This window comes from Mustela nivalis (assembly GCF_964662115.1).
Source record: "Mustela nivalis genome assembly, chromosome: X".
Classification (NCBI taxonomy): Eukaryota; Metazoa; Chordata; class Mammalia; order Carnivora; family Mustelidae; genus Mustela; species Mustela nivalis.
Window position 1 is genome coordinate 30522264 of NC_139040.1, and position 23968 is coordinate 30546231.

The 23968-nt window shown below is 38.0% G+C and overlaps 1 protein-coding gene across 2 annotated transcripts in view; it reads right to left on the reverse strand.

The window, feature by feature from the left end:
• WDR44 (WD repeat domain 44) overlaps positions 1-23968 on the reverse strand; it is an 89590-nt gene that overhangs the window by 47739 nt on the left and 17883 nt on the right. The window contains exons 2-4 of one of the 2 annotated variants that reach the window (XM_082716333.1): positions 10172-10205; positions 3392-3466; positions 794-844 (exon numbers count right to left, since the gene is read on the reverse strand). In XM_082716333.1, the coding sequence (XP_082572459.1) occupies positions 794-844; positions 3392-3466; positions 10172-10205 (160 nt within the window). The remainder of the gene's footprint in view (positions 1-793; positions 845-3391; positions 3467-10171; positions 10206-23968) is intronic. The other variant, XM_082716334.1, reaches the window with a different exon arrangement.

The window sequence follows — 23968 nt, forward strand, 5'->3', positions numbered from 1 at the left end:
ACCAGTCAGAATGGCTAAAATTAACAAGTCAGGAAATGACAGATGTTGGTGAGGATGCAACACTGTTGGTGGGAATCCCAGCTGGTGAAGCCACTCTGGATAACAGCATGGAGCTTCCTCAGAAAGCTGAAAATAGAGCTACTCTATGACCCAGCAATTGCACTACTGAGTATTTACTCCAAAGATACAAACATAGTGATGTGAAGGGGCATGTGCACCCCAAGGTTTCTAACAGCATGTCCACAATAGCCAAACTGGAAAGAACCTAGAATTCTATCGACAGATCAATGGATAAAGAAAATGTGGTGTGTGTGTGCATGTGTATATATGTGTGTACACACACACACACACACACACACAAATATTATGCAGCCATCAAAAAAGAAATGAACTTTTGCCATTTGCAAGATGTGGATGGAACTAGAGGTTATTATGCTAAGTGAAATAAGTCAATCAGAGAAAGATAACTATCATACGATCTCACTGATATGAAGAATTTGAGAAACAAGACAAAGGATCATAGAGGAAGGGAAGGGAAAATGAAGCAAGACCAAACCAGAGAGGGAGACAAACCTTAATCTCAGGAAACAAACTGAGGATTGCTGGAGCAGAAGGGGGTGGAGGGGGATGGGGTGGCTGGATGATGGACATTGGGGAGCGTTTGTGTAGTGGTGAGCTCTGTGTATTGTGTAAGACTGATAAATCACACACCTGTACCCCTGAAACAAATAATACATTATATGTTAATTTAAAAAATAGAAGAGGAAAAAAGACACACTAACAGGGGACATACCCTCTTATCTTCCCTTCTCATCTTCTGTGATACGAACTCCATCACTTCACCCTTTGTATTACAAAACAATTATCATATTCTCCCCTGGACATACTTCCAAAATGTACTTTCTTTAAACTAAAAGGATCTCTATGGCAAATGGTGCTTGAGTCAGTCCCCAAATTGTTTTGTTGTTTATATTTAATAAAGGCATAATGAACATAATGACAAATGAAATTTAAAAAAAGAGACCAACATAGAGATAAACATGTTAAAGCAACTGTTAGCTCCACAACAACTCCCCTGCTTCAAAAAACTGATTTTCCAGTGACTATAAAACCAGATGTTTTAGAATGATATAAGAGGCATTCCCATAGTTTGGCCCTAAGCTGGGGCTCTAGTCTCATCTGCAACCATTCTGCTCATTTTCTCTTCCCCATGCCTTTGGTTATGCCTTTCAACTCTCACCCCTGCCTGTGTAAATCTTATCCATTCATCAAGAACCAGCTCAGACGTTACTTCCTCCATGAGGTCTTCCCCATTCCTATCCTCAAGCAGGAAGTTAAGTCTCCCTTTCTGTTCTTATTACAGTTTTGTAAGTTTATATAAACACTTTACATTCAGTTTTGTGTTTAACTAATTGCCTCTACTAAAACATAAGCAGCTCCTGGAGACAGGGACTATGTCCTGCCTGGAGCAGTGTATATTCCCACAGCTTTAATCATTCAGATGTGATACTTAAATCAACTGAAAAGACTAGAACTTAAAGTGAGACTTAGCCTTAAGCTTCACTCAACTGTTCCATAATGTTTACTATTTTTTCAGTTTCTAAAGTCTCCTTAAAAATCACCTTTTTTGAACACTATTATTTATCCTAAAAAAAAATTCTTAAGAAGGAAAAGAAGAACTCTAGTGGAAAAAATAGAAACATTTCAAGTTTTCAACAATAAAAATGGCTAGATGCCTTATAATACATTAGACAGAAACTGACATTATCAGATGAAAATTGAATATTGAAATTGTGTAGAAATATGATGAAAACTAATAATGGTAAGAGGAAAAAGTAAAATACAGAATTCTTTCTACACTATTACTAAGCAAAGAAAACCGAAAAAAACAAAAATGCATGCAAATGCGTGAGAGGAATGCTGAAAAATTAAGACCACTGTTACAGTGTAGAACTGTGGGCAACTTCTGATCTAAAAAGGAAAAAAATGGTATTAGTTTTGTTGTCTTATTTATGCTGATACACAATACCATTTCTCCCCCCAAAATTCCTTTTAAAGGAAAAAAGCTGATCAATATTAAAATATAGAGTCCAATGGGGCACCTGGGTCTCTCAGTTGGTTCAGCATCAGACTCTTTTTTTTTTTAAACTTTATTTATTTATTTGTCAGAGAGGAAGACAGAGAGAGGACAGCAAGAGGAATGGCAGACAGGAGAAGCAGGCCCCCTGGCAAGCAAGGCATCCACTGTGGGACTTGATCCCAGGACCCTGGCATCATGACCCTGACCTGAAGGCAGACGCTCAACTGACTGAGCCACTCAGGCATTCCTCAGCATCTGACTCTTGATTTTGGCCCAGATCATGATCTCAGGGTTGTGGAATTGGGCTCCATGCTGGGCATGGAGTCTGCTTAAGATTCGCTCTCTCTCTCTGCTCCTCCCCACTCTTTCTCCCTCCCTAATAAATAAAATAAAATAACACTTAAAATATGGAGTTCATTAAATTTATAAATTCCATAAGGGAAGAACAATGGATCTTCATCAAGGGTGATCTGGCCTAGTACTCCTTCCCAAAATTCCGGTGATGTCTGTAGGACATTTTTAGTTGTCACGGTAGGGTGCAGGTAGGGAGGAATCTACTGATGTCTAGTGGGTAGAAGCCAGGGACGCTGCTAAATATCCTATGATGCACAGAAAAGTGTCTCCTTCCCTCTGCAATAAAAAATAATTCAGCCCAAAGTGTTACTATTGAGAAACTCTGGGACAGAGAATGTGTCATGTTCCTTGTCTCCAGAAACCCACTGACTAATACGGGGCCAGAGGCCCAGAAAGTACTCACAAGAAGTATAACTGAATGAACACAAGGCACCCTTTCTCCTCGGGTTTTCTCCTGATTCTATGAACTACCCATTGTCAAAATTTTTATCTTGTGCTCAGTCTCTTCTAGTAAACTGAACTCTAAAGCTTTAAAGCATTAATTCTTTAAAAGGTATCAAAGGCATTATCAGAGTAATGACTTCTTGTAACCTCTAGCTCCTAAAGACATCAGAATTTGCTGCACTGAGCTTTTCAAAACCTTTTAAACTCTGGATAGTAACTTCAAGAATAGCCACAGCTTATTCTATAAAAACAGAGCATAAAAAATAAAAATACATTACAAAACATTTTTCAAAATATTGTTTAAAGGAACAATGATAGACTAGTTTGCTTCTGAAATGACCTCTAAAAAGTCTGATATGTCTTTAATCTCAAACTCAAGATTCAAAGAACATTTACTGAACATCTGCCAAGTACACAGCACTGTACTAAAATGATATAGAAAGTTTTCCACTTTAAATACAACATATACATATGACATCTGTTAAACTAATACTGGCATTATATCTTACCAACCTTTTTAGACACATCTTGTTTGAGTTCTTGCACAGGAGACTCATTTCCAACTTGGTGTGCAGTGTTCTCAGTTTCCTATATTAAAAAGAAAAGAAAAACAGATCAAATGATGACTTCTTTAAAATTCTGCTTAAGATGGGTACAAATTAGAAAACACAGCATTAATAAAGCAAAGGCCCATAAAGGGCTTAGATGTTTGTCTGAGGAAGATGGCCAGGTATTTTATGCTAAGTAGGAAAATGTGATTTGTATAAGGTTACTACTGGTCAGCAATTTTTGGTATTTTTTTTTTAAGATTTTATTTATTTATTTGACAGAGAGAGATCACAAGCAGGCAGAGAGGCTGGCAGAGAGAGAGAGAGAGAGAGAGAGAGAGAAGGAAGCAGGCTCCCCACTGAGCGAAGAGCCCGATGCAGGATTCCATCCCAGGACCCCGAGATCATGACCTGAGGCTTAACCCACTGAGCCACCCAAGCACCCAATTTTCGGATTTCTATGGCAATAAGTTATTTTCCTATAACTGTGCCCATCTTTTTAACATTAAGAACCATACAGGAAGGTAAAAACTACTGAGTACCTCTGTAGTTTAAAAAGATGGAGGATTTTTTAAAAAAAGGATGAAGGATTTAAAGCAAGAATCAGAATTCCTATTTTTCCCAGAGTATTGCTCCATAAATATGCATAAATATAAAAGTACATTATGTAAAAAACCACATTCAGAGAACAGTTTTCTTAAAAATGCTACATGCTTTAGATGAAAGGAATCAAGACAACAGAAGTTAAATAAAGTCCTCCAAACAGTAACAGATGAAAATTAAACCCACCAAAAATACATATATATCTACGTATACATTCATATACACATACGTACATATATATATATATCTGGGAGGTCAGACAACATAGAAATGGGTATGGCTTTTCTGTTGGGAAAAAAATTCTGGTAAAATAAGACAATTACACATTTGCAAATGTAAACATAGTATTTGTCTCCATTCTAAAATGTCATTATGTTTACAGAAGTATAGCAATTTGAATGCTATTAATGATACTGAGAAAAAAAAAACTTTTCATAATTCTTGGTACACATGATTGAGTCAGAGAAGGTCACAATAACCATTTTTGACAGATAAGCAACCCAAGGCACATAACGATGTACATATGAAGGTAGCACTTATACAAGTATTAGGATATGATCATGATAAGTGATGTGATAAAATTACTCCAGATCAACATAATGCTGAAGATTTAATGTGTTAGAGACATTTCCTTAGGATTTCCGATATCTTCAAGCTGAAAAGTTGTTTCATGGAGTTTAAAGTGTCAGGTTAAAAAAATCCTAACTCTACCACAACCCATGAAGGCCTACATCTTTGACACCTTCTGTATTTCTCATCTCCCTTGGCCACCATAACCCTACAATCACACTGTGGCCAACTGGATGGTTTTTTACCGCCTTAGGGTGACAGCTCACGTGTTATCACATTAGAAAAACCTTCCCTGACCACCTTAAAATATCCTTACCTGCTTAACTTTCTATCACATTATCTATATTTTCCATTTCTTCATCGTACTTATCTCCATCTGAAACGACCCTGTTAACTTGCTTATTTTTTTTATCTCTTCCCTGCCCCGCTAGAATGTAAGCTCCATGAGAGCAGGGGCTGTGCTCTGTCTACCACTATGTACCCAGCACCTAAAGCAGTGCCAGGAAAGGTAAGCATTTGCTAAATGAATGCTGAATAATGCGTGGCTCTGGCATTTCTTTAGTAAATACACATACCTTAAGTTTATGTATCTTTAATTAAATTCTGGTTTTAAACTAAAAGAAAAAGAACTCTGATCAAAACCAATTAGGTAAGATAATATTGATAAGATGAAGGACAGAGAATACTTGAAAGGCTGATGGTCATCAAGTACAGTTAATGCATATTAGAGAACCAGCTTCAACTATCTTACGAATTAAGTACATTTATACAATTATCCTCCAATAACTGTTCATTAGTAGGAAAATCAGAAGCACTATACAACATTAATTCCATGGGTATGTTCCCTAAATTAAACCTAGCAAACATACACACTAATAATTCCTGTGCCTCAATTTAATTTGTTTGAATTAAGTACTTACAACCATCACAGATTAACATTGTCACACTGATCAAAACTGCCAAGCAGTGGTGAGACTTCTATTTTATCTAGCTTTAACAAAACTCTCCTGGACTTTGAACCTTTGAAAGGTATCAACCTCTATAAGGTAAACTGCAGTTAAGTCACAAGTTTAATGGAGTGATATGGCACCTACCAGAGGATCTAATCTCTAGAGAAGTTCATCAGAAGGTTTCTTAGTAAAACCTGATCCAGCACATATATAGTCAGCTGTGATTCTCTCTCGGGTATGTCTAAGGTTCAGGTCTTTCCCCTAGCACCCTGATCAGGCTGTGGAGGTAAAGCAATGGAAGCCAAGAGTGTGTCTGCAGACAACCAACACCAACTAGAAGTTCAGACACACCTCAGTTATTACCTCCTTCAGAAGATGCGCTGCTGCATTACCAAAGCACAAGGCCTACCAAATCCCAGCTTCCCACCATCAGGCCATTGCTTTAACCCATGCCTATCACAACCCCAGGAATAGATTTCCTTAAGAGGTATAGTTGGGGGAGGGGTGGTGCATGGGTGGTGGCTCAGCTGGTTAAACATCTGCCTTCAGCTCAGGTCATAATCTCAAGGCCTTGGGACTGAGTCCTGCATCCTGCTCCATGCTCAGTGGGGAGTCTGCTTCTCCCTCATACTTTGTCCCTTCCCCACATCCACCCTCCCACCCTGATCATGCTCTCTTTCTCAAATAAATAAATAAAACCTAAAAAAAAAAAGAGGTATGGTAGGATCATTCAGTGTCTAGCAATTCAGTCCATGGTTTCCCTCCATCTCTGTTGGATATTAGAAAGCCACTTGTACCCTCCTCACAGTACTCAGTTCTACAGTTTGAGCTTTTTAATTTTAATGAGCACATCCAATAAAAGACTAATCATTTTAACAAATAATTTGTACAAGAGTAATCTATACCTGGGGTGCCTGGGTGGCTCAGTCTGTTAAGTGTCTGCTTGGGTTCAGGTCATGATCCCAGGGTCCAGGGATTGAGTCCTGCATCTGACTCCCAGCTCAGCAGAGAGCCTGCTTCTCTCTCTTCCTCCGCTGCTCCCCCTCCTTGTGCTCTGTCAAATAAATAAAATCTTTTAAAAAAAGATTTTATTTATTTGGCAGGCAGAGATCACAAGTAGGCAGAGAGGCAGGCGGGGGGGGGGGGGCGCGGGCAGGGAAGCAGGCTCCCTGCCCAGCAGAGAGCCCGATGTGGAACTTGATCCCAAGATCCTGAGATTATGACCCGAGCCGAAGGCAGAGGCTTTAACCGACTGAGCCACCCAGGTGCCCCAAATAAATAAGATCTTAAAAAAAAAAGTAATCTACACTCTAGGAGATTTTCATTATTATCTACTAAAGAACAGTAAGCTCAAAATGTCAGTTATTAAAAAATTCAGGTCACTTCTAGTTCTTACTAGTGAGGAAGGGGAAGCTATTAACAGCAACTGAAGTAAAATTTTATGTATTTACTTAACTTTTTAAAAGTTTATTTATTGTTTTTATTTTTTGTTAACCTTTACCCCCAGTGTGGGGCTCCAACTCATGACTCTCAGATCAAGCCAAGAGTCGCATGCTCTTCCGACTGAAGCAGTTACATGCCCCAAAAGTGAAATTAAAAAAAATATTTTAGGGGCGCCTGGGTGGCTCAGTCATTAAGCCTCTGCCTTCGGCTCAGGTCATAATCCCAGGGTCCTGGGTTTGAGCCCCACATCGGGCTCTCTGCTCAGCGGGAAGCCTGCTTCTCCTTCTCCCACTCCCCCTGCTTGTGTCCCTCTCTGGCTGTGTCCCTCTCTGTCAGATAAATAAAATCTTTAAAAAAAAATAAAAAATAAATAAAAAACATTTTATTTAGAGACATGACCTCTACTCTCTTTTGCTGCAAAGAGGAAAAAAGAAAAACAACCAAGAATAATTCTTAAAATAGTGGTCATGTCCATCCATCAATTCCTATCAACACAGATCCTTTGTCCAAGTCTCAAGTCGTGACATTCTAAATGCCTCTTAACAGCTCTCCCTGCACTTAGTCTCTTTCCTCCAAACTATCTCCCACCCTTCCACCTTTCCCCCAGCCAAAAAACTCTGAAGAGCACAACTGTTAAGACATATAAAAATTGACTTTTAAAATGTCTTGCTTCAAAATTTTAAAGCCAAGAGTTTTTTTTTTTTAAGGATTTTATTTATCGGAAAGTGGGGGGTAGGGGAGAAAGGGACAAGTTGACTCCATACAGAGCCCTGGCTCAATCATGACCTGAACAGAAACCAAATGTTGGAAGCTTAACTGACTGAGCCACCCAGGTGTTCCAAAGCCCAGAGTTCTTAAACTGACATTTGAGGTTCATCAAATCTGCCCCCACTTTACTTTTCCATCATTTCACTGATGAAACATTTATATAGGTCACACCAGCTTTTCAATGCTCCCAGCAAATTCTATACTTTTGCATATTAATGAGCTTATGCTATTGCCTAACATATAATGCTTTCCCAATTTTTCTTTATCTGCCTACGCAGTTCTCTCCCAATTTTCAAAGCCAGCCCAAGTTCTTCCTCCTTCCTGAAAACTTTTCTTTGCAATTCCTGGTACCCATGCTCTCTCCTGTTGTTCTATCACCCCCTTCCTCTTCCAAACTGCTTGGAGCACTTAAAGTGTACTCTATTCTACAAACGCCAATACCTCATATACATTCCTCTTCTGTGAGACTGTAAAATCAGAAAAAAATCAGGACTATACCAAATCTGTCTTTGGACTGCTTAATATCAATAGATACGCTGTTATACATGATATGCACTCAATAGTCTGAGTACATTCATACCACAGACTACTATTTAATAAAAAGGAATAAACTGTTGATACAAGCAACGATTTGGCTCACAATCCTTTGAGCCAGTCTCAAAAGGTCACACACTATATAATTACATTTATAGGATATTCTCAAATGACAAGATTACCGGAATGGAAAACAGCTTAGTGGCTGCCTGGGGTTAGGGATAATGTGAGGGAGGGGGTGGGCGTGACTTTATAAAAGGGTGGCACAAGGGAGATCTTTATGGTGATGAAATAGATCTGCACCTTGTGGTGGTAGTTACACAAATATATATATATGTAATAAACTGAAGCAAAACCATACATTCATATTGTACCAATGTTAAATTTCTGATTTTGATATGGTACTATAATTAAGATCTAACCACTGGGTGAAATGCATGACAGATACACAGGAGTTCTCTGTACTCTGTTTGCAGCTTCTTATAATCTGTAATTATTTCAAAATAAAAAGTAAAAAAGAACACCATCCAACTTTTTTTTTTTTACTAAATATGTATATTTTTTAATTTTATTCAAGTTAAGCACAATCTATAATTACTGAGACAAAGTAAATTTCGCAAACCTATTTTTTTTTTCTCGCAAACCTATTTCTTATAACCTATAAATATCTTAGAGCTAAGTGGCTTTTAAAACGTATAGGCATAAACAGCAATTGTCTCTGGGTGTGGGGACTGGGAAGTGGAGGATGAGGAATGGGAGAGAAGCTACATTTTCAACCATCTACTTTTTGTACTGAGCAGATTTTAACCATGTCAGGAATTATTTTTAAAAACTGTTTTCATCAAATAGAGTAAATACGAGAACTTTTATTAAAAAATATAAGGAATGAAGAACACCCTTAAACACTCAGTTTAAGAAAAAGAACATTACCATTAGCTTTCAACCTCTTGCATATCCTTCTTCATTTTTATTACATTCTTTCCCCCCAGAGATGTCGGATCCCTTGAATTTTGTGTTTATCATCGCTTGCCGTTCTTTACAGTTTTACCAGGTTTCTATCGCTAAACATTACATTCTAAAGAATATATTCTTTCACGTGTTTTTGAACTTAATATAAATGGAATCTTACTGTATGTATCTTACTGTGACTTGTTTTTCCCCCACTTAACACTATGGTGCTGAAATTCATCTATGTCACTGTATATTACCAATTCATTCATATCTGCTGCTATAGAATATGCCATATGAACATATCACAATTTATAAAAGAGATCAGTATCCAATGTGTATAAATAGAAGGTAGGGACACTGGTACTAAAAAAATATATAGCATGTTTGAAATTATATATATATTATACACAGACATACTCAAACATACACATACAGTATAAATTCTGTTTGATGGAAACAGTTTTGTTTGGTGATATTCTTGGACCTAAAATGGCTCTCACTTGCATAACATCTCAATATCAAACTCCTTTGCTTGGAAATAAAGCTGGGATTGATTTTTATATAGATTGATGATGCTAAGGCATGTGCCTATAAGAAATATACAATTGTTTTGGTTATTCTGCATTTCTGTCACGCAAGAATTATTTTTTCAATTAACATACACATGTATTTTATAGTATTCTTCTATTCTAAAAATTATAAAACAAAATTAGTGGAAATCTAAAAATTAACAGTCCCTTCCTTATAGCAGAGTATTTGTTATTTCTAGAGTACCTAATAAAACCTAATAAGACACAGGGACAATATTATTTACCAAAAAATAAGTAACAGCAAAAGCAAGAAAATGAAGATTTACATAAAATAGAAAAATGAATGAGAAGTGTACACTACTTGTAGAAATATAACTCTCAGAAAACACAACTTACCTTTAATGTTGAAATTCCAACCTTTCCTGGAGACCTGTACAGAAATAAAAGGAAGGAGGTGAATAGTGGAATCAAGAAAGGAAATACTTCTATACATTTATTCAAGAGAAGCCCACATAAAAAAAATTTATATAGTTTGTGATTGAAAAAAGTCTTCTGTGCACATAGAAAATGTAGAAAACATAAAGAAGTAGAGAAGAAAATACAAGTGACCCATAATCCTACAATCTAAAGATTTGAGTATATACCTTTTCTCTTCCCAGGTACTTATGATGTTTAACACTATAATAAGTATCCTTGGAAATAAAATTCTGTGCTCTTCCATGATAAATGTCTTTAAAGTAAATTTTCTATGGGTGCCTGGGTGGCTCAGTCGGTTCAGCTCCCAACTCTTGATTTCAGCTTGGGTCATGATCTCAGGTTTGTGAGATCAAGACCACAGTCGGGCTCCACATTGGGCATGAAGCCTGCTTAAGAGTCTCTCTCTCCCTCTCCCTTCACCCCCCCTCCCCATGTCATGTGTATTTTCTCTCTCTCTAAAAGTAAGTAAATCTTAAAACAAAACCCAAAACAAACAAACAAAAACCCCAGTAGCTATATAAAATAATGTGCACCATGTAACTGTAGTACCTGGACAATATAATTCCATATTAACAAAGGACAATTTCCAGAAATGAAAAATATATTCCTAATTATTTGGCTTCCTGGGCAAACCTATACTGCTATGTAACAAAATTCTCTTTATCCAGAGGTGATTAGGACCAAGGCCATTATGATTTTTAAAAAAAGGAAAAAAGAGCGGTGCTTGGGTGGCTCAGTAGGTTAAGCCTTGGACTCTTGATCTGATCTCACGATGGTGAGATCAAGCCCCACATTCGGCTCTACCCTCCATGGAGAGTCTGCTTTTCTCCTTTTCCCTCTACCCCCCCATTCAAGCACACGGTCTCTCAAATAAATAAATCTTTAAAAAAGAAAAAAGATTCCACACAAAGGATGTCTAGAACAATGTAAGTGCAATCAAAATTACAAAAATAAAAACAAAAACCTTGAAGGGGCTTGAATTTCTATGTGGCATATATTCTAATTTTTTTTTAATTTTTTATTCTTTAAAATTTATTTATTTATTTATTTATTTATTTATTAGATTTTATTTATTTACTTGAGAGAGAGACAGTGAGAGAGAGCATGAATGAGGAGAAGGTCAGAGAGAGAAGCAGACTCCCTGTGGAGCTGGGAGTCCGATGCGGGACTCGATCCCGGTACTCCAGGATCATGACCTGAGCCGAAGGCAGTCGTCCAACCAACTGAGCCACCCAGGCGTCCCTAAATTTATTTTTTATTAAAGATTTTTATTTATTTATTTGACAGAGAGAGATCACAAGTAGGCAGAGAGGCAGGCAGAGAGAGAGGAGGAAGCAGGCTCCCCACTGAGCAGAGAGCCCAATGCGGGGCTCGATTCCAGGATCCTGAGATCATGACCCGAGCCTAAGGCAGAGGTTTTAACCCACTGAGCCACCCAGGCGCCCCTGTGGCATATATTCTGAATGCCAATTAGGAAAAAAAAAAAAAAATCACCCGCCTCAGAGGTGTAGATGCAAAATGAAGTAAGATTAAAAAAAAAAACAAAAAACAAAAAACAAAACTTAAGCCCCGTATGAGGTAGAAAAGGGAAGAAAAAGAAAATCTACTTTCCCTATGGCCTTCACTTTGAGAAATCTAACCAGGTTTTTTAGCTGTCAAAGAAAAAAAAATACACACAGAATGTGGAGCCACATTTATCTGTTACGTAACCGATTTCATAAAGAACGCTTTCTGGCCGTTTAGTCACAGGATCTAAATTATGGGCCAATTGTTGACACACATGGAAATAGTCCAGATTGGTTCTAACAGGACTTTACATATAGCGATGTACAAACTGTAAAGAGTAATTTATTACTTCCTTCTGAGAGCCAAGGGGACATAATGAAAAGAGCAAGAGCTTTCAAAAGCATATGGACTCTGCTTCAATAGTCTTTCTACCATTTACTCTACATGTGATCTTGATCAAATCATTTAATTTCTCCAAACCTCAATCTCCTCTGTAAAAGGGTAAAAGCACTCTATTTCACAGAACTTCTGTAAGGACTAAGTGAGAGCCATAGGGCACCCACAGTAAGTGGGAGTTTCTTTAGCAGCTTTAAACTGCTTCATCCAAACTCACAAATGATGAGCTTCAGCAAGTGCCTCCAAGATACTCTGGCAGTTTGTCAGCAGCGGGGAGCCCGAGTCCAGTTTTTGAACACAGAAAAGATACCCTAAAGGCTGTCAAACTCCAGCCCACTTACCAACAGGGAATATGAAAAAAATCAGATTATACTGAGCTGGTGATTAAAATGGATCTGGCTTACATTCTGTGATGCCATTAAACAAAAAACTAGTAACAAAAGACACTCATGTTTGAAACATTATTTTAAGTGTTATGAAGTTGTTATGGTCTTGGTAGGCAGTAAAACATTTCAGACTACTATACCTTCTTCTAGGCTAATCAAGCCTAAGATGGTCTTTACCAGGGTAGCCTGCAGGTAAGACCAGAATTCTTTTATGATACATTTTTTGGAACCATTTATAGAACATTGGCATCTAGTAAAAAGTGAAAGTAGTGGCATCTGGGTGGCTCAGTAGGTTGGGCCTCTGCCTTCGGCTCGGGTCGTGATCTTGGGGTCCTGGGATCGAGCCCCGAGTCGTGCTCTCTGCTCTGCGGGGAGCCTGCTTTCCCTCCCCTCTCTGCCTGCCTCTCTGTCTACTTGTGATCTCTGTCAAATAAATAAAATCTTAGCTAAAATGATTTGTATTATGTGCCAAGTTTATAAAAGGACAATTAGTTTCAACCTAAGAAACAGTAAATCATTACTTAGTATTCCCACAGGAAGTGTTCCTAATGGGGCATTGTAATAATAATAAAACAATGGCCAACATTTATTAAGCATGTGCCCCAAACATTGCTAAGACTTGACTTGTTCCAGCTTCTTTCGTCCTCACAACTTTCCTATGAGGTAGTTTTATTACCTTCCCTATTTTACACAACAAAACTTGAGGCTTGGGTCAGATGAGGTCATTTAAATTGCACTGCTAATAAATAGTTGGGCCAGAATTAGATCCCAGGCAGTTTGATGCTGAGAGCCCACGCTCTAAAATACTTCGCAATACTGCCTCCTTTCTGGGTAAGGTGTTAAGATGATGATTATGAAAATATCCTAATTGGTGTTATGAATGAACATCGAAGTAAAAGCAATTAGTGCTGCTTCTTGAGTTGGACCAGATTGATTAAGTCAAAAGCTCTGAATCCTAATGTGCCTTTTACAATTACAATTAACACCTAATTGATTTGGCACTGCTAGGGAATAAAATAATGAAACATTCTATATATAATATTTCAAGAGATGAAGGTTCTCTTTCAGTGCCAATTTTTTGAAAGTATTTTAATTATTTTTGAATTTCCATTTCAAAAGCTGTTTGTAAATAAGCACATCATGGGCTAAGTCTTGCCATTTCAGTAATCTTCCCCTTGAAAATACCTTCTTAAAAGGATATAAAATTTTCCCTTTCTTACTGACTTAGAGTAATTATGCTTAAATACCACACTACATTTTAATATAGTACTACCCTCCAGGGACACTTATTTGCAGGGACTTTATTTGCCTTCACACTATAGGACCCTAGGCTATTATGGTTGGAATTTCTGTTTTACAGTTTTGAATCTCTTTCCTCAATTTAAGTGGTCATTTTAATTGGTCACTTCTTACAGTTGGCCATGTACCTGTCTTTAAAAGCTTCTCTCCCCATCCCCTTCTAATTTTTTTAAAAGATTTTATTTATTTTTGTGACAGAGAGAGAAAGTGAGCAAGTCCAAGCACAGGGAGTGGCAGGCAGTGGGAGAGGGAGAGGCAGGCTCCCCCTTGGGAGCAGGGAGCCCAAGCAGAGCTTAACGCCAGGAGTCCTGGGATGATGAGCTGCGCCAAAGGCAGATACTTAACTGACTAAGCCACCCAGGCACCCCATCCCCTCCTAATTTTTGCTTCTAATCCTCATTGAGAGGGGAAACCAGGTTTTCAAAACTGGAATTGTAAATCTAAAGGAAGAATCCAGAAATTCTGAGTGGGGGTCTCCCCATGAGAATTTTTGTACACGATTTTACTGTGGACTTTGTGGCACTTTTTTTGATTGTTCAGACTGCTTAAGTTATTACTTCTTATTTTCAGCTGTACTAGAGAATCCATTTCCAAAGAAGTGGCTGCCAGGTAAGGGAGGAGTCTGTAATCTTAAGTATCTCTGGACAATAGCTCAACTCAGCCTCTATTTCTCAGTCTCTAACTTCAAAGTAGAGATAACACTATACTATATCAAGGCGATTATGGGCCTAAACTATTCATGTTCAAGTTTGGGGACAGGAGAAATGGGTGTCTAGAGGTCAAGAAAATTAAGTTCTACTTTAGGTATTCCCAACAAACAGCTGCATGACCTTTAAGCAGGAGTTTTTTTTTTTTTTTTTAAGATTTTATTTATTAATTTGACAGAGAGAAATCACAAGTAGATAGAGAGGCAGCCAGAGAGAGAGAGAGAGAGAGAGAGGGAAGTAGGCTCCCTGCCGAGCAGAGAGCCCGATGCGGGACTCGATCCCAGGACCCTGAGATCATGACCTGAGCCGAAGGCAGCGGCTTAACCCACTGAGCCACCCAGGCACCCAAGCAGGAGTTTTTTTTAGAGTTCCTGTAATTTTAGGAAATTTTAAGACCGTTCATTAGCTTAGGAGAGAAGATGCTGATTTATATCATGATTAATGATCTAAATCTTATACCCTCAGATTTCCCTTAAACTTGAGATATACTGTAGGAAACAATGACATAATCCAACACACACATCCAGAAACAGCCAGTATTACTTTATACATCTAGTTAACTAGAAAAATATTCCTTCAAAATTTTGTAGACGCTAAATATCATAAATTAGATTCATTGTTTTTACAGGTTAAGGTCAGTACCTTTTCCCCCAGGAAAAGTCTAAATGCCTACATAAAAATAACTTTTACTGCACCCCACACAAGTGAAATCTTAAAGAAATTCTAAAATGGGGCACCTGGCTGACTTGGTCAGTAGAGCAAGGACTTTTTTTTTTTTAAGATTTTATTTATTTATTTGACAGAGAGAAATCACAAGTAGATGGAAAGGCAGGCAGAGAGAGAGAGAGAGGGAAGCAGGCTCCCTGCTGAGCAGAGAGCCCGATGCGGGACTCGATCCCAGGACCCTGAGATCATGACCTGAGCCGAAGGCAGCGGCTTAACCCACTGAGCCACCCAGGCGCCCCTAGAGCAAGGACTTTAAGTCTTTGAGTCCTGAATCCAAGACCCACACTGGGTATGGAGCCTGCTTAAAAAAAAAACCAAACCAAACCAAACCAAACTCCAAATAAGTAGACATACTTATGTATTGGTAGTATACCCCTACTTAAATAAAACCTAACAAACCAAAATGAGAGCTTCAAAAGTTCATTTTTTCATTTGAAAAGTTTTATCATAGGGTAATTTTATTTATTTTTATTTTTTTCAAAGACTTTTTTATTCATTTGACACAGAGATAGAGCACAAGTACACGGAGTGGCAGGCAGGGGGAGAGGGAGAAGCAGGCTCCGCTGAGTAGAGAATCTGATGCAGGGCTCAATCCCGGGACCCTGGGATCATGACCTGAGCCAAAGGCAGATGCTTAACTGACTGAGCCACTCAGGTGCCCCAACAGAGTATTTTTAAATGAAATATTTTCAACATATTTAAATATCTGATTGACAAAGTTTAATTTAAATAATAAATGTGTTTCTTATAAAGTTGAACAAAAACATAAAAGCTAAACTTCCTTGACTACCTAATAGCATAAGTAAAACTTCAAACATACTAATAATACTAGTTACAAAGAAAGAAAATCTTTGAGTTTGCAAGTTTCTGAAATTGAAGACAATATCTACCAATGACACTATTAAATTTAAACATGAAAAACAAGCAATTTCTAAAATAGCTTTATAATAAAGGCTGTTGTAAAAAAAAATTACTGGTATTCTACTAAAAAAAAACCCCACGGGGCTTACAGATCAAAGATTAAAATTATTTTTACTGTGGCTTCCACTTGGGTTTTGAATAAAAATAAAATTATCAAACTAGAACTTCAGTAATTTTCAATACAGAGAGAGTATCTCACGTCATTAAACACTTTTTAAAAAGATTTTATTTGAGAGAAAGTGAGAGTGAACGAGATCACAGAGGGAGAGGAGGAGGGAGAAGCAAACTCACTGCTGAGCAGGGAGTCCAGCACAGGGCTTCATCCTAGGACCCCTGTATCATGCATGACCTGAGCCAAAGGTAGATACTTAATGTACTGAGCCACCCAGGCACCCCTCATTATATTCTGTTCTGTATAAGAAAGTTATTTTCATGTACTTACTATGTTGAGCTTACACTAACAAAGTTCATGTTTGTATATAAAATAAATGTGACAGATGGTTTCTCTAAGTCCCTATCCATTTAGCATTTTAATTATAGTTTTCCTTTTGCAGCTAGGGTATTTGTGTTTAGAACAATTCATTTTAATGTCTGCACAATATTCATTATTTTTAAAATTTACATGGCTTCAAAACATTGCTTTGGTGATTGTGCAAGACAATACAGGAGTTACTTTTCTTTTATAAACTCTGACCTGATCCAGCGATAGCCTATACATACCTTCAGCACAATTTCATTAGAATAATAAGGTCACACTTCCTGTGCCCAGTCACTAGACTTGGATCTGAGGACAATAACTGCAACTTACCTAAAAATTGCTCACCAAGTGTACATGGGAAGCACAATGTCCAATCCTTTATAAGCTCTGACACAATAATACTGCATTCAATACAATTTCAGTGAAAGCTTAACAAATATGCAAGCAAACAACACTTTGTTAATCCTCCTAGATACCTTGACTTTGTAACTCGCTAAACCTGACTCTAGTAACTGTAAGAACATACTCATTTACTTTGGAAAAACAAAATCAGTCTTATAGAAAATGCAGAGCAGCAGGCTATTTTTAAGAGATGTGGATGCAACATAACTGTGGGTTTTCTGTCACAGGGCACAGAAGTGCATATACCTATCTATTGATGTTGCCTGGTGTTAAAGAAATTTATAGTAATTCTTTTCAAAATCCTAAAAAGTAAACAGAACAAAACCAAACCCTGAAATCCTAAAAGGATTTTTTTTAAAAGGGAAGAATAATTGTTTTGAAGATTTTATTTATTTGAGAGAGCGAGCGGGCAAGCAAGCAGGGTTCGGAGCAGAGGAAGAGGGAGCAGACTCCCCACTAAGCACGGAGTCCAACACGGGGCTCAATCTCCCAACCCTGAGATCATGACCTGAGCCTAAATCAGACGCTTGGCCAATCGAGCCACTCAGGTACCATGGGAAAAATAATTTTTTAAAAGTGTCTGAAGGAAGTTTAAGAACCATTTATACTAATTATCTCATTTTATATGTGAGGAAAATGAGGATAAATAAGGAGACATTAACCCATTCATTTAACATTTACCTACTGTTTACCATGTACCAGCACAGTGCTAAGCCCTGGGTGTAAAACAATGAACAAAGCCAACATGATCCCAACCACTGTAGAGCTTAACCTAAGATCAAAGGCCTAGTTAGGACTAGGACACAAGCCTCTTTGCTGATTCTAACAACCCATGCAGCCTGTGAACTTACCCTAATAATTCTAAAAACCATGGTTTCACATGGGTATGTAGCCAACCAAGTAGAACTGGCCACTTATTACAGCTTTGATAATCCAAAGTGCCACCACAAATTGCCTGGGGAAGACACGGGGGGGCCCAGAGACTGAGAAGGCAACATAACATCAATTTGGAAGTTGAAGGGCTAGAAGTTTATAACATGAGCTAGAACCAAGAGATAGGACTTTTAGTCCTGGATCTGCTAGTAACAATGTGACTGACCATAAAAACATATTCTGGGGGAGTTTTTCCAACTTTCAATTACGGCCATTTCAAACATATACAAAATTGGATAATATTATGAACCTACATGTACAATATATTGACCATGTTCAATAATGATACCAATACTCTTCCCCCACACCCCTGCCAGATTATTCTGAAGCAAATCCCAGAAACTGTTTTATTTTTACCCAGAAAAATGTTATGTATCTAAAAGAGACTTCTATTTAAACATAACACCACAGGGGCACCTGGGTGGCTCAGTTGGTTTGGTGACTGCCATCGACTCAGATCATGATTGGTCCTGGGATGGAGTCCCACATCTGGCTCCTGGCTCAACAGGGAGCCTGCTTCTCCTTTCCCTCTCCCTCTACCTGCTACTCTGCCTGCTTGCGCTCACTCTGTCTCTCTCTCTCTGTCAAATAAATAAATAATTCTTTAAAAAAACATATTAAAAAATAAAACATAACCACAATACTATTATCAAATTTAACAATACTCTAGTATACAGTCACGAATTCATATTACCCAGATTGTCTCAATTAGTTTTTACAGTTGGTTTCTTTCAATTAATATCCAAATAAGGTCCATGTGTTATAATCAGTTGATACGTCTCTCTCAATCAGTAGGGTCCCCTTCAATCTCTTATTTCTTGCAGTTCATGTATTGGAAGAAATAGGTTATTCATCCTGAAGAGGATTTTCAGGGCAGTTAAACTACTCTTTATGATACCATAATGAGGAGTACATGTCATACATTTGTCCAAACCTGTAGCATGTCTAACACCAAGGGTGAACCCTCAAGTAAACTATGGACTTTGGGTGATTATGATGTGTCAATGCAGACTCCTCAATTGTAACAAGTGTACCACTCTGGTAAGGTATGCTGATAATGTGGGAGGTTACGCCTGTGTGAGTGGGAGGAGGTAAATGGGGAATCTCTGTACCTTCCTCTCAATTTTGTTGTGAACCTATAACTGCTCTTTAAAAAAAAGGGCTTAAATCAACCAATCAAACAACAACAAAAAAAGAAACTACGCTGTTCATCCTGTAGAAATTCTTATGGTCTGAATTTTGTTGACTGCATTTCCACAATGTCATATCATAAAACATATTTTAAAGGAAAATATGCAGGGGGCGCCTGGGTGGCTCAGTGGGTTAAAGCCTCTGCCTTCAGCTCCTGTCATGATCCCAGGGTCCTGGGATCGAGCCCCACGTTGGGCTCTCTGCAGGGTGGGGAGCCTGCTTCCTCCTCTCTTTGTCTGCCTGCCTCTCTGCCTACTTGTGATCTTTGTCAAATAAATAAATAAAATCTTTAAAACAATAAAGGAAAACATGCAGAAGAAATTGGAAGGAGGAAACGGGTACTTGTCCAAAGAAAACTGCAAACACCTGTAAGAACAATATCACAAAAACTGATGCTCAAAATGTGCTAGGATTTAAAAAAAACAGACACAAATTTTATTTTAATTTATATTCAGAACAAGAACAAGAAAAGGTACAGGTCTGCTTATATGTATAGACAAATAGTATAATGTAAAAGGCTGCCTTAATTCTTCTTCTTTTTCCAATCAAGATTACTGACCGTCAAACCAGAAAAAGAAAAGCAAAACTGCAGAATGAGAAATTTGATCCCAAAGCATTCAAGGAGATAAAAGTACCTAGATAATCTAAATGAGTTCAGTTTTCCTGTCCCAGACAAATTATACCCTAGCATACCCCCAAGAATTTACACAGCTTACTTCCTTATCTAAAACCTTTAAAGAATCAAGAGTCTGGAAGAAGAAAATGAGAAAAACACTAGATAGTCAACATTGGAAAGCAGGTAGATGCTAAAAACTATAAACAGAGTCAATTCTAAGCAAAATTCTTCAGTATACCATTAAATGGATTAAGGGCCCTAGGTGTGGGTAAAAGATAATTAAGAGTCAGTAAGCATTCACAGAAAGCCAATCATATGAGATTAACCTAATTTCCTTTTCTGATAGGGTTACTGGCCTACAATATAAAGGAATACCCTATACATACAAAAAAATCTGGATTTAAGCACTAAATCCCTTTTCTTAAAAAAGAGATTTTAAGGGTGTCTGGGTGGCTCAGTCCTTAAGCATCTGCCTCTGGCTCAGGTCATGATCCCAAAATCCTGGGATCAAGCCCTGCATCAGGTTCCCTGCTTGGTGGGCAGCCTGCTTCTCCCTTTCCCACTCCCCCTGCTTGTGTTCCCTATATCGCTATATCTCTCTGTCAAATAAATAAAATCTTGAAATAAATAAATAAATAAATAAATAAATAAATAAATAAATGTTTTATTTTTAAGTAATCTCTATATCCAATGTGGGGCTCAAACCCATAACCCTGAGATCAAAAGTCACATGCTTGACCCACTGAGCCAGCCATGATATCCTTATAGACAGCAAAGAGATGTAGGCTAGAATACACTTAGGTAGGTTTGTAACTGGTTAAACATTACTCAAGGTATGCTGATTAACGAATCAATGAAAAATCATAAGGAACTATTAAATAATTTCTCCTGTGCTCTGTCTTCCTTCCTTTTTTTTTTTTTAAAGTAATCTTGACACCCGATGTGTGGCTTGAATTTACAACCCTGAGATCAAGAGTCTCATGCTCTACCAACTGAGCAAGCCAGGCACTCCATCCTATTTATTCTTATTAATGTCTTGAACGTGGACACTGAGGGCCTATCTACCAAATTTACAGATGACACAAAGTGAGGGATAAGGAATATACTAGCTGACAAGGCCCCAAAATATTTTATAACACATTAGAACAATAAACCAAATCTTAAAAGACTGCAGTGTAGTAGGGATAATGGTAAAATGAATCATTGGGGAGATGTGATTTAAAAGCAAACCAGGTAAAAACATTTAGGTATCAGGTCATGATCTCAGGGTCATATCAAGCCCTGCATCAGGCTCTGCACTCAGCGGGGAGTCTGCTTGAGATTCTCTCTCCCTCTCCCTCCGCCCACCCACTCTACTCTCTTTCTCCCTCTGTTAAATAAATAAATAAATAAGAATATTGTGTACAATTGGGATACCACAATTTAAGAGAAACACTGATGAAACAGAACATATTTGAAAAAGAGAAACAATTTAGTGAATGTTCTAGAAACCAAGCAGAATTATACATAAAACTAAAGATGCTAACCTGGAGAAGATAAGGAAGGAAATGAATGACTCTACTTTTTGGATCTGGAATTTATTTTGGAAAGTACAGGCAGTGAAACTCTGCATATAGTCTAATTTTCTCACTGAAACATATTCTAAACTCTTACTTTATTTTTGATATGTACAAAAAAGTACATGTAGCATATGCATGTAATCCTGAAGCATAACAAATACAATGAACAATGATTCCCCATGTCACCTGAGAACAAGAATAGCATCAAGACCAGTACAGCTACTGTGTTGCTCTATTCTATCTGCTGCCTTTCCCTCTGAGGAAACCACTAGCCCAGATTTGATTTATTGTTCCCTTACTTTATCATTTAAAAATGTAAGGTATCGGGGCGACTGGGTGGTTCAGTGGGTTAAGCCTCTGCCTTCGGCTCGGGTCATGATCCCAGAGTCCTGGGATCCAGCCCGGCATCAGGCTCTCTGCTCAGCGGGGAGCCTGCTTCCCCCTCCCTCTCTGCCGCCTCTCTGCCTGCTTGTGATCTCTCTCTGTCAAGTAAATAAACAAAATCTTAAAAAAAAAAAAAAAGTAAGGTATCCCTAAACAATACATTATTGTTTCTGAGCTTTGTTTTCACTGATGCACTTCCAAAGAAAAAAGTGTTGGACTCAAAATTAAACACTGCACTCAAAAATTTTAGTATTCCTGTTAGAGTGAAGGCTACCTTTATCATTGCATACTCTAGTTGTATTTAAATCTCACAACTGTGCCCATAACCACCAGTCATTTTCTGCTTCTCTCCCACCAAGGGCTGCCAGATTTAGCAACTACAAATATAGGCTGTCCAGTTAAATTCCAATTTCAGATAAATAACAAATACATTTTTGGTATATTGACCTAAAACTGGAATTTCACTGACAGTCCTATATTTTATTTGGACAAGTTAATTAAGTGGACAACTAATCCTATGATCTTTTAGTGTGTGGTAAAGGGAAAAAGTGGGAGGAATTGAATGGTCACTATCATTGCATAAATATTCATCGAAGTATTCAATAGTGTTCACTGACCAGAAAAAAAGAAAAAAAAACCTTGCACATGTGTGAATTTAAAGCTTTCCCACAATGCATTCAGTGCATATGCCCAAAAGCAAATACTACTGTATATATGTAGTTAAGTACGTTTTTCAAAAGTGCTCAGCAAAGAGTACGAAGGCATATTAATAGCTTAATTATTTTGGCTTAGATTATCACCTTCCCCAAAAATCAAAAAATAAATAAAAAAACAAGATGGCTACTATAACAAATTGACAAAACCTCTAGATATGCAAATTGACTTATAACCATTATTTAAAGATATTTATATCATTTTGAAGCTGTTCTCAGTCAACATGTTCAAAGTGAGGGTAACCTATATAGTTCGAATAAACATCAACAGCCAACTTTCTAGATCAGTATCAGTTAAAATTATGTTGCCATTTAAAAGGGATCCAGGGGCGCCTGGGTGGCTCAGTGGGTTAAAAGGGATCCAAGTGGCACCTAGATGGCTAAGTAGGTGGAGCATATGACTCTTGATCTTGGGGTTTTGAGTTCAAGCCCCACAATTGGGTATAAAGATTACTTAAATAACTAAAACCCTTAAAAATAAATAAATAAGGGGCACCTGAATGGCTCAGTTAGTTAAGTGTCCGACTCTTGATTTTGGCCCAGGTCATGATCTCAGGTTTGTGAGATTAAGCCCTGCTTGGGCTCGGTGCTGGGCATGGAGACTGCTTAAGATTCTCTCAGGGTGCCTGGGTGGCTCAATCCGTAGGCATCTGCCTTTAACTCAGGTCATGATCCACTCAGCAGGGAATCTGCTTCTCCCTCTGCAGCTTCCTCCTGTTCATGCCCTCTCTCTCTCCCTCTCTCCCAAATAAATAAAATCTTTTTAAAAAGGGGGGGATTCAATTATTATATATACAATATCTTTTTAGGACACTCTTCATTTTTTTTTAAAAGATTTTACCTATTTATTTGACAGACAGAGATCACAAGTAGGCAGAGAAGCAGGCAGAGAGAGCGGGGGAAGCAGGCTCCCCGCCAAGCAGAGAACCCGATGCGGGGCTTGACCCCGGGACCCTGGGATCATGACCTGAGCTGAATTTGAAGGCAGAGGCTTTAACCCACTGAGCTACCCAGGCACCCCAGGACACTCTTCATTTTATAAAAAGGATACTAGAAATATTTCAGATACATTATTTGTCAACCAAAAAAATTTTTTTTGCAGTCTTCTGCAATATGAAGGATTTGCTTCCCAAGTCTGTCATTACATAATCTCAAAATCCTTCCATAACCACAAGCACTAATAGCCCCTAGATTTGAATGGCAATCAATACAAGTGTGTATTAAGAACCTTTATAGATTAAATTCCCCAAATAGAAGCTAGTTGCATGTACTGTTTTGCCTGGCTTACTGCAAAACCCACGTTTTGAAATCAGGTATTGACCTGTGTGATTATAGATAGGAGTCTTGGTTTTTCAGAGCTTCAGCAAGTGGTTTCTCTCCAGGCAATCACTGGATCACCTTTTCCAATTTTTTTTTTGAAAGACTTTATTTATTTGACAGACAGAGACCACAAGTAGGCAGAGAGGCAGGCAGAGAGGGGAAGGGAAGCAGGCTCCCTG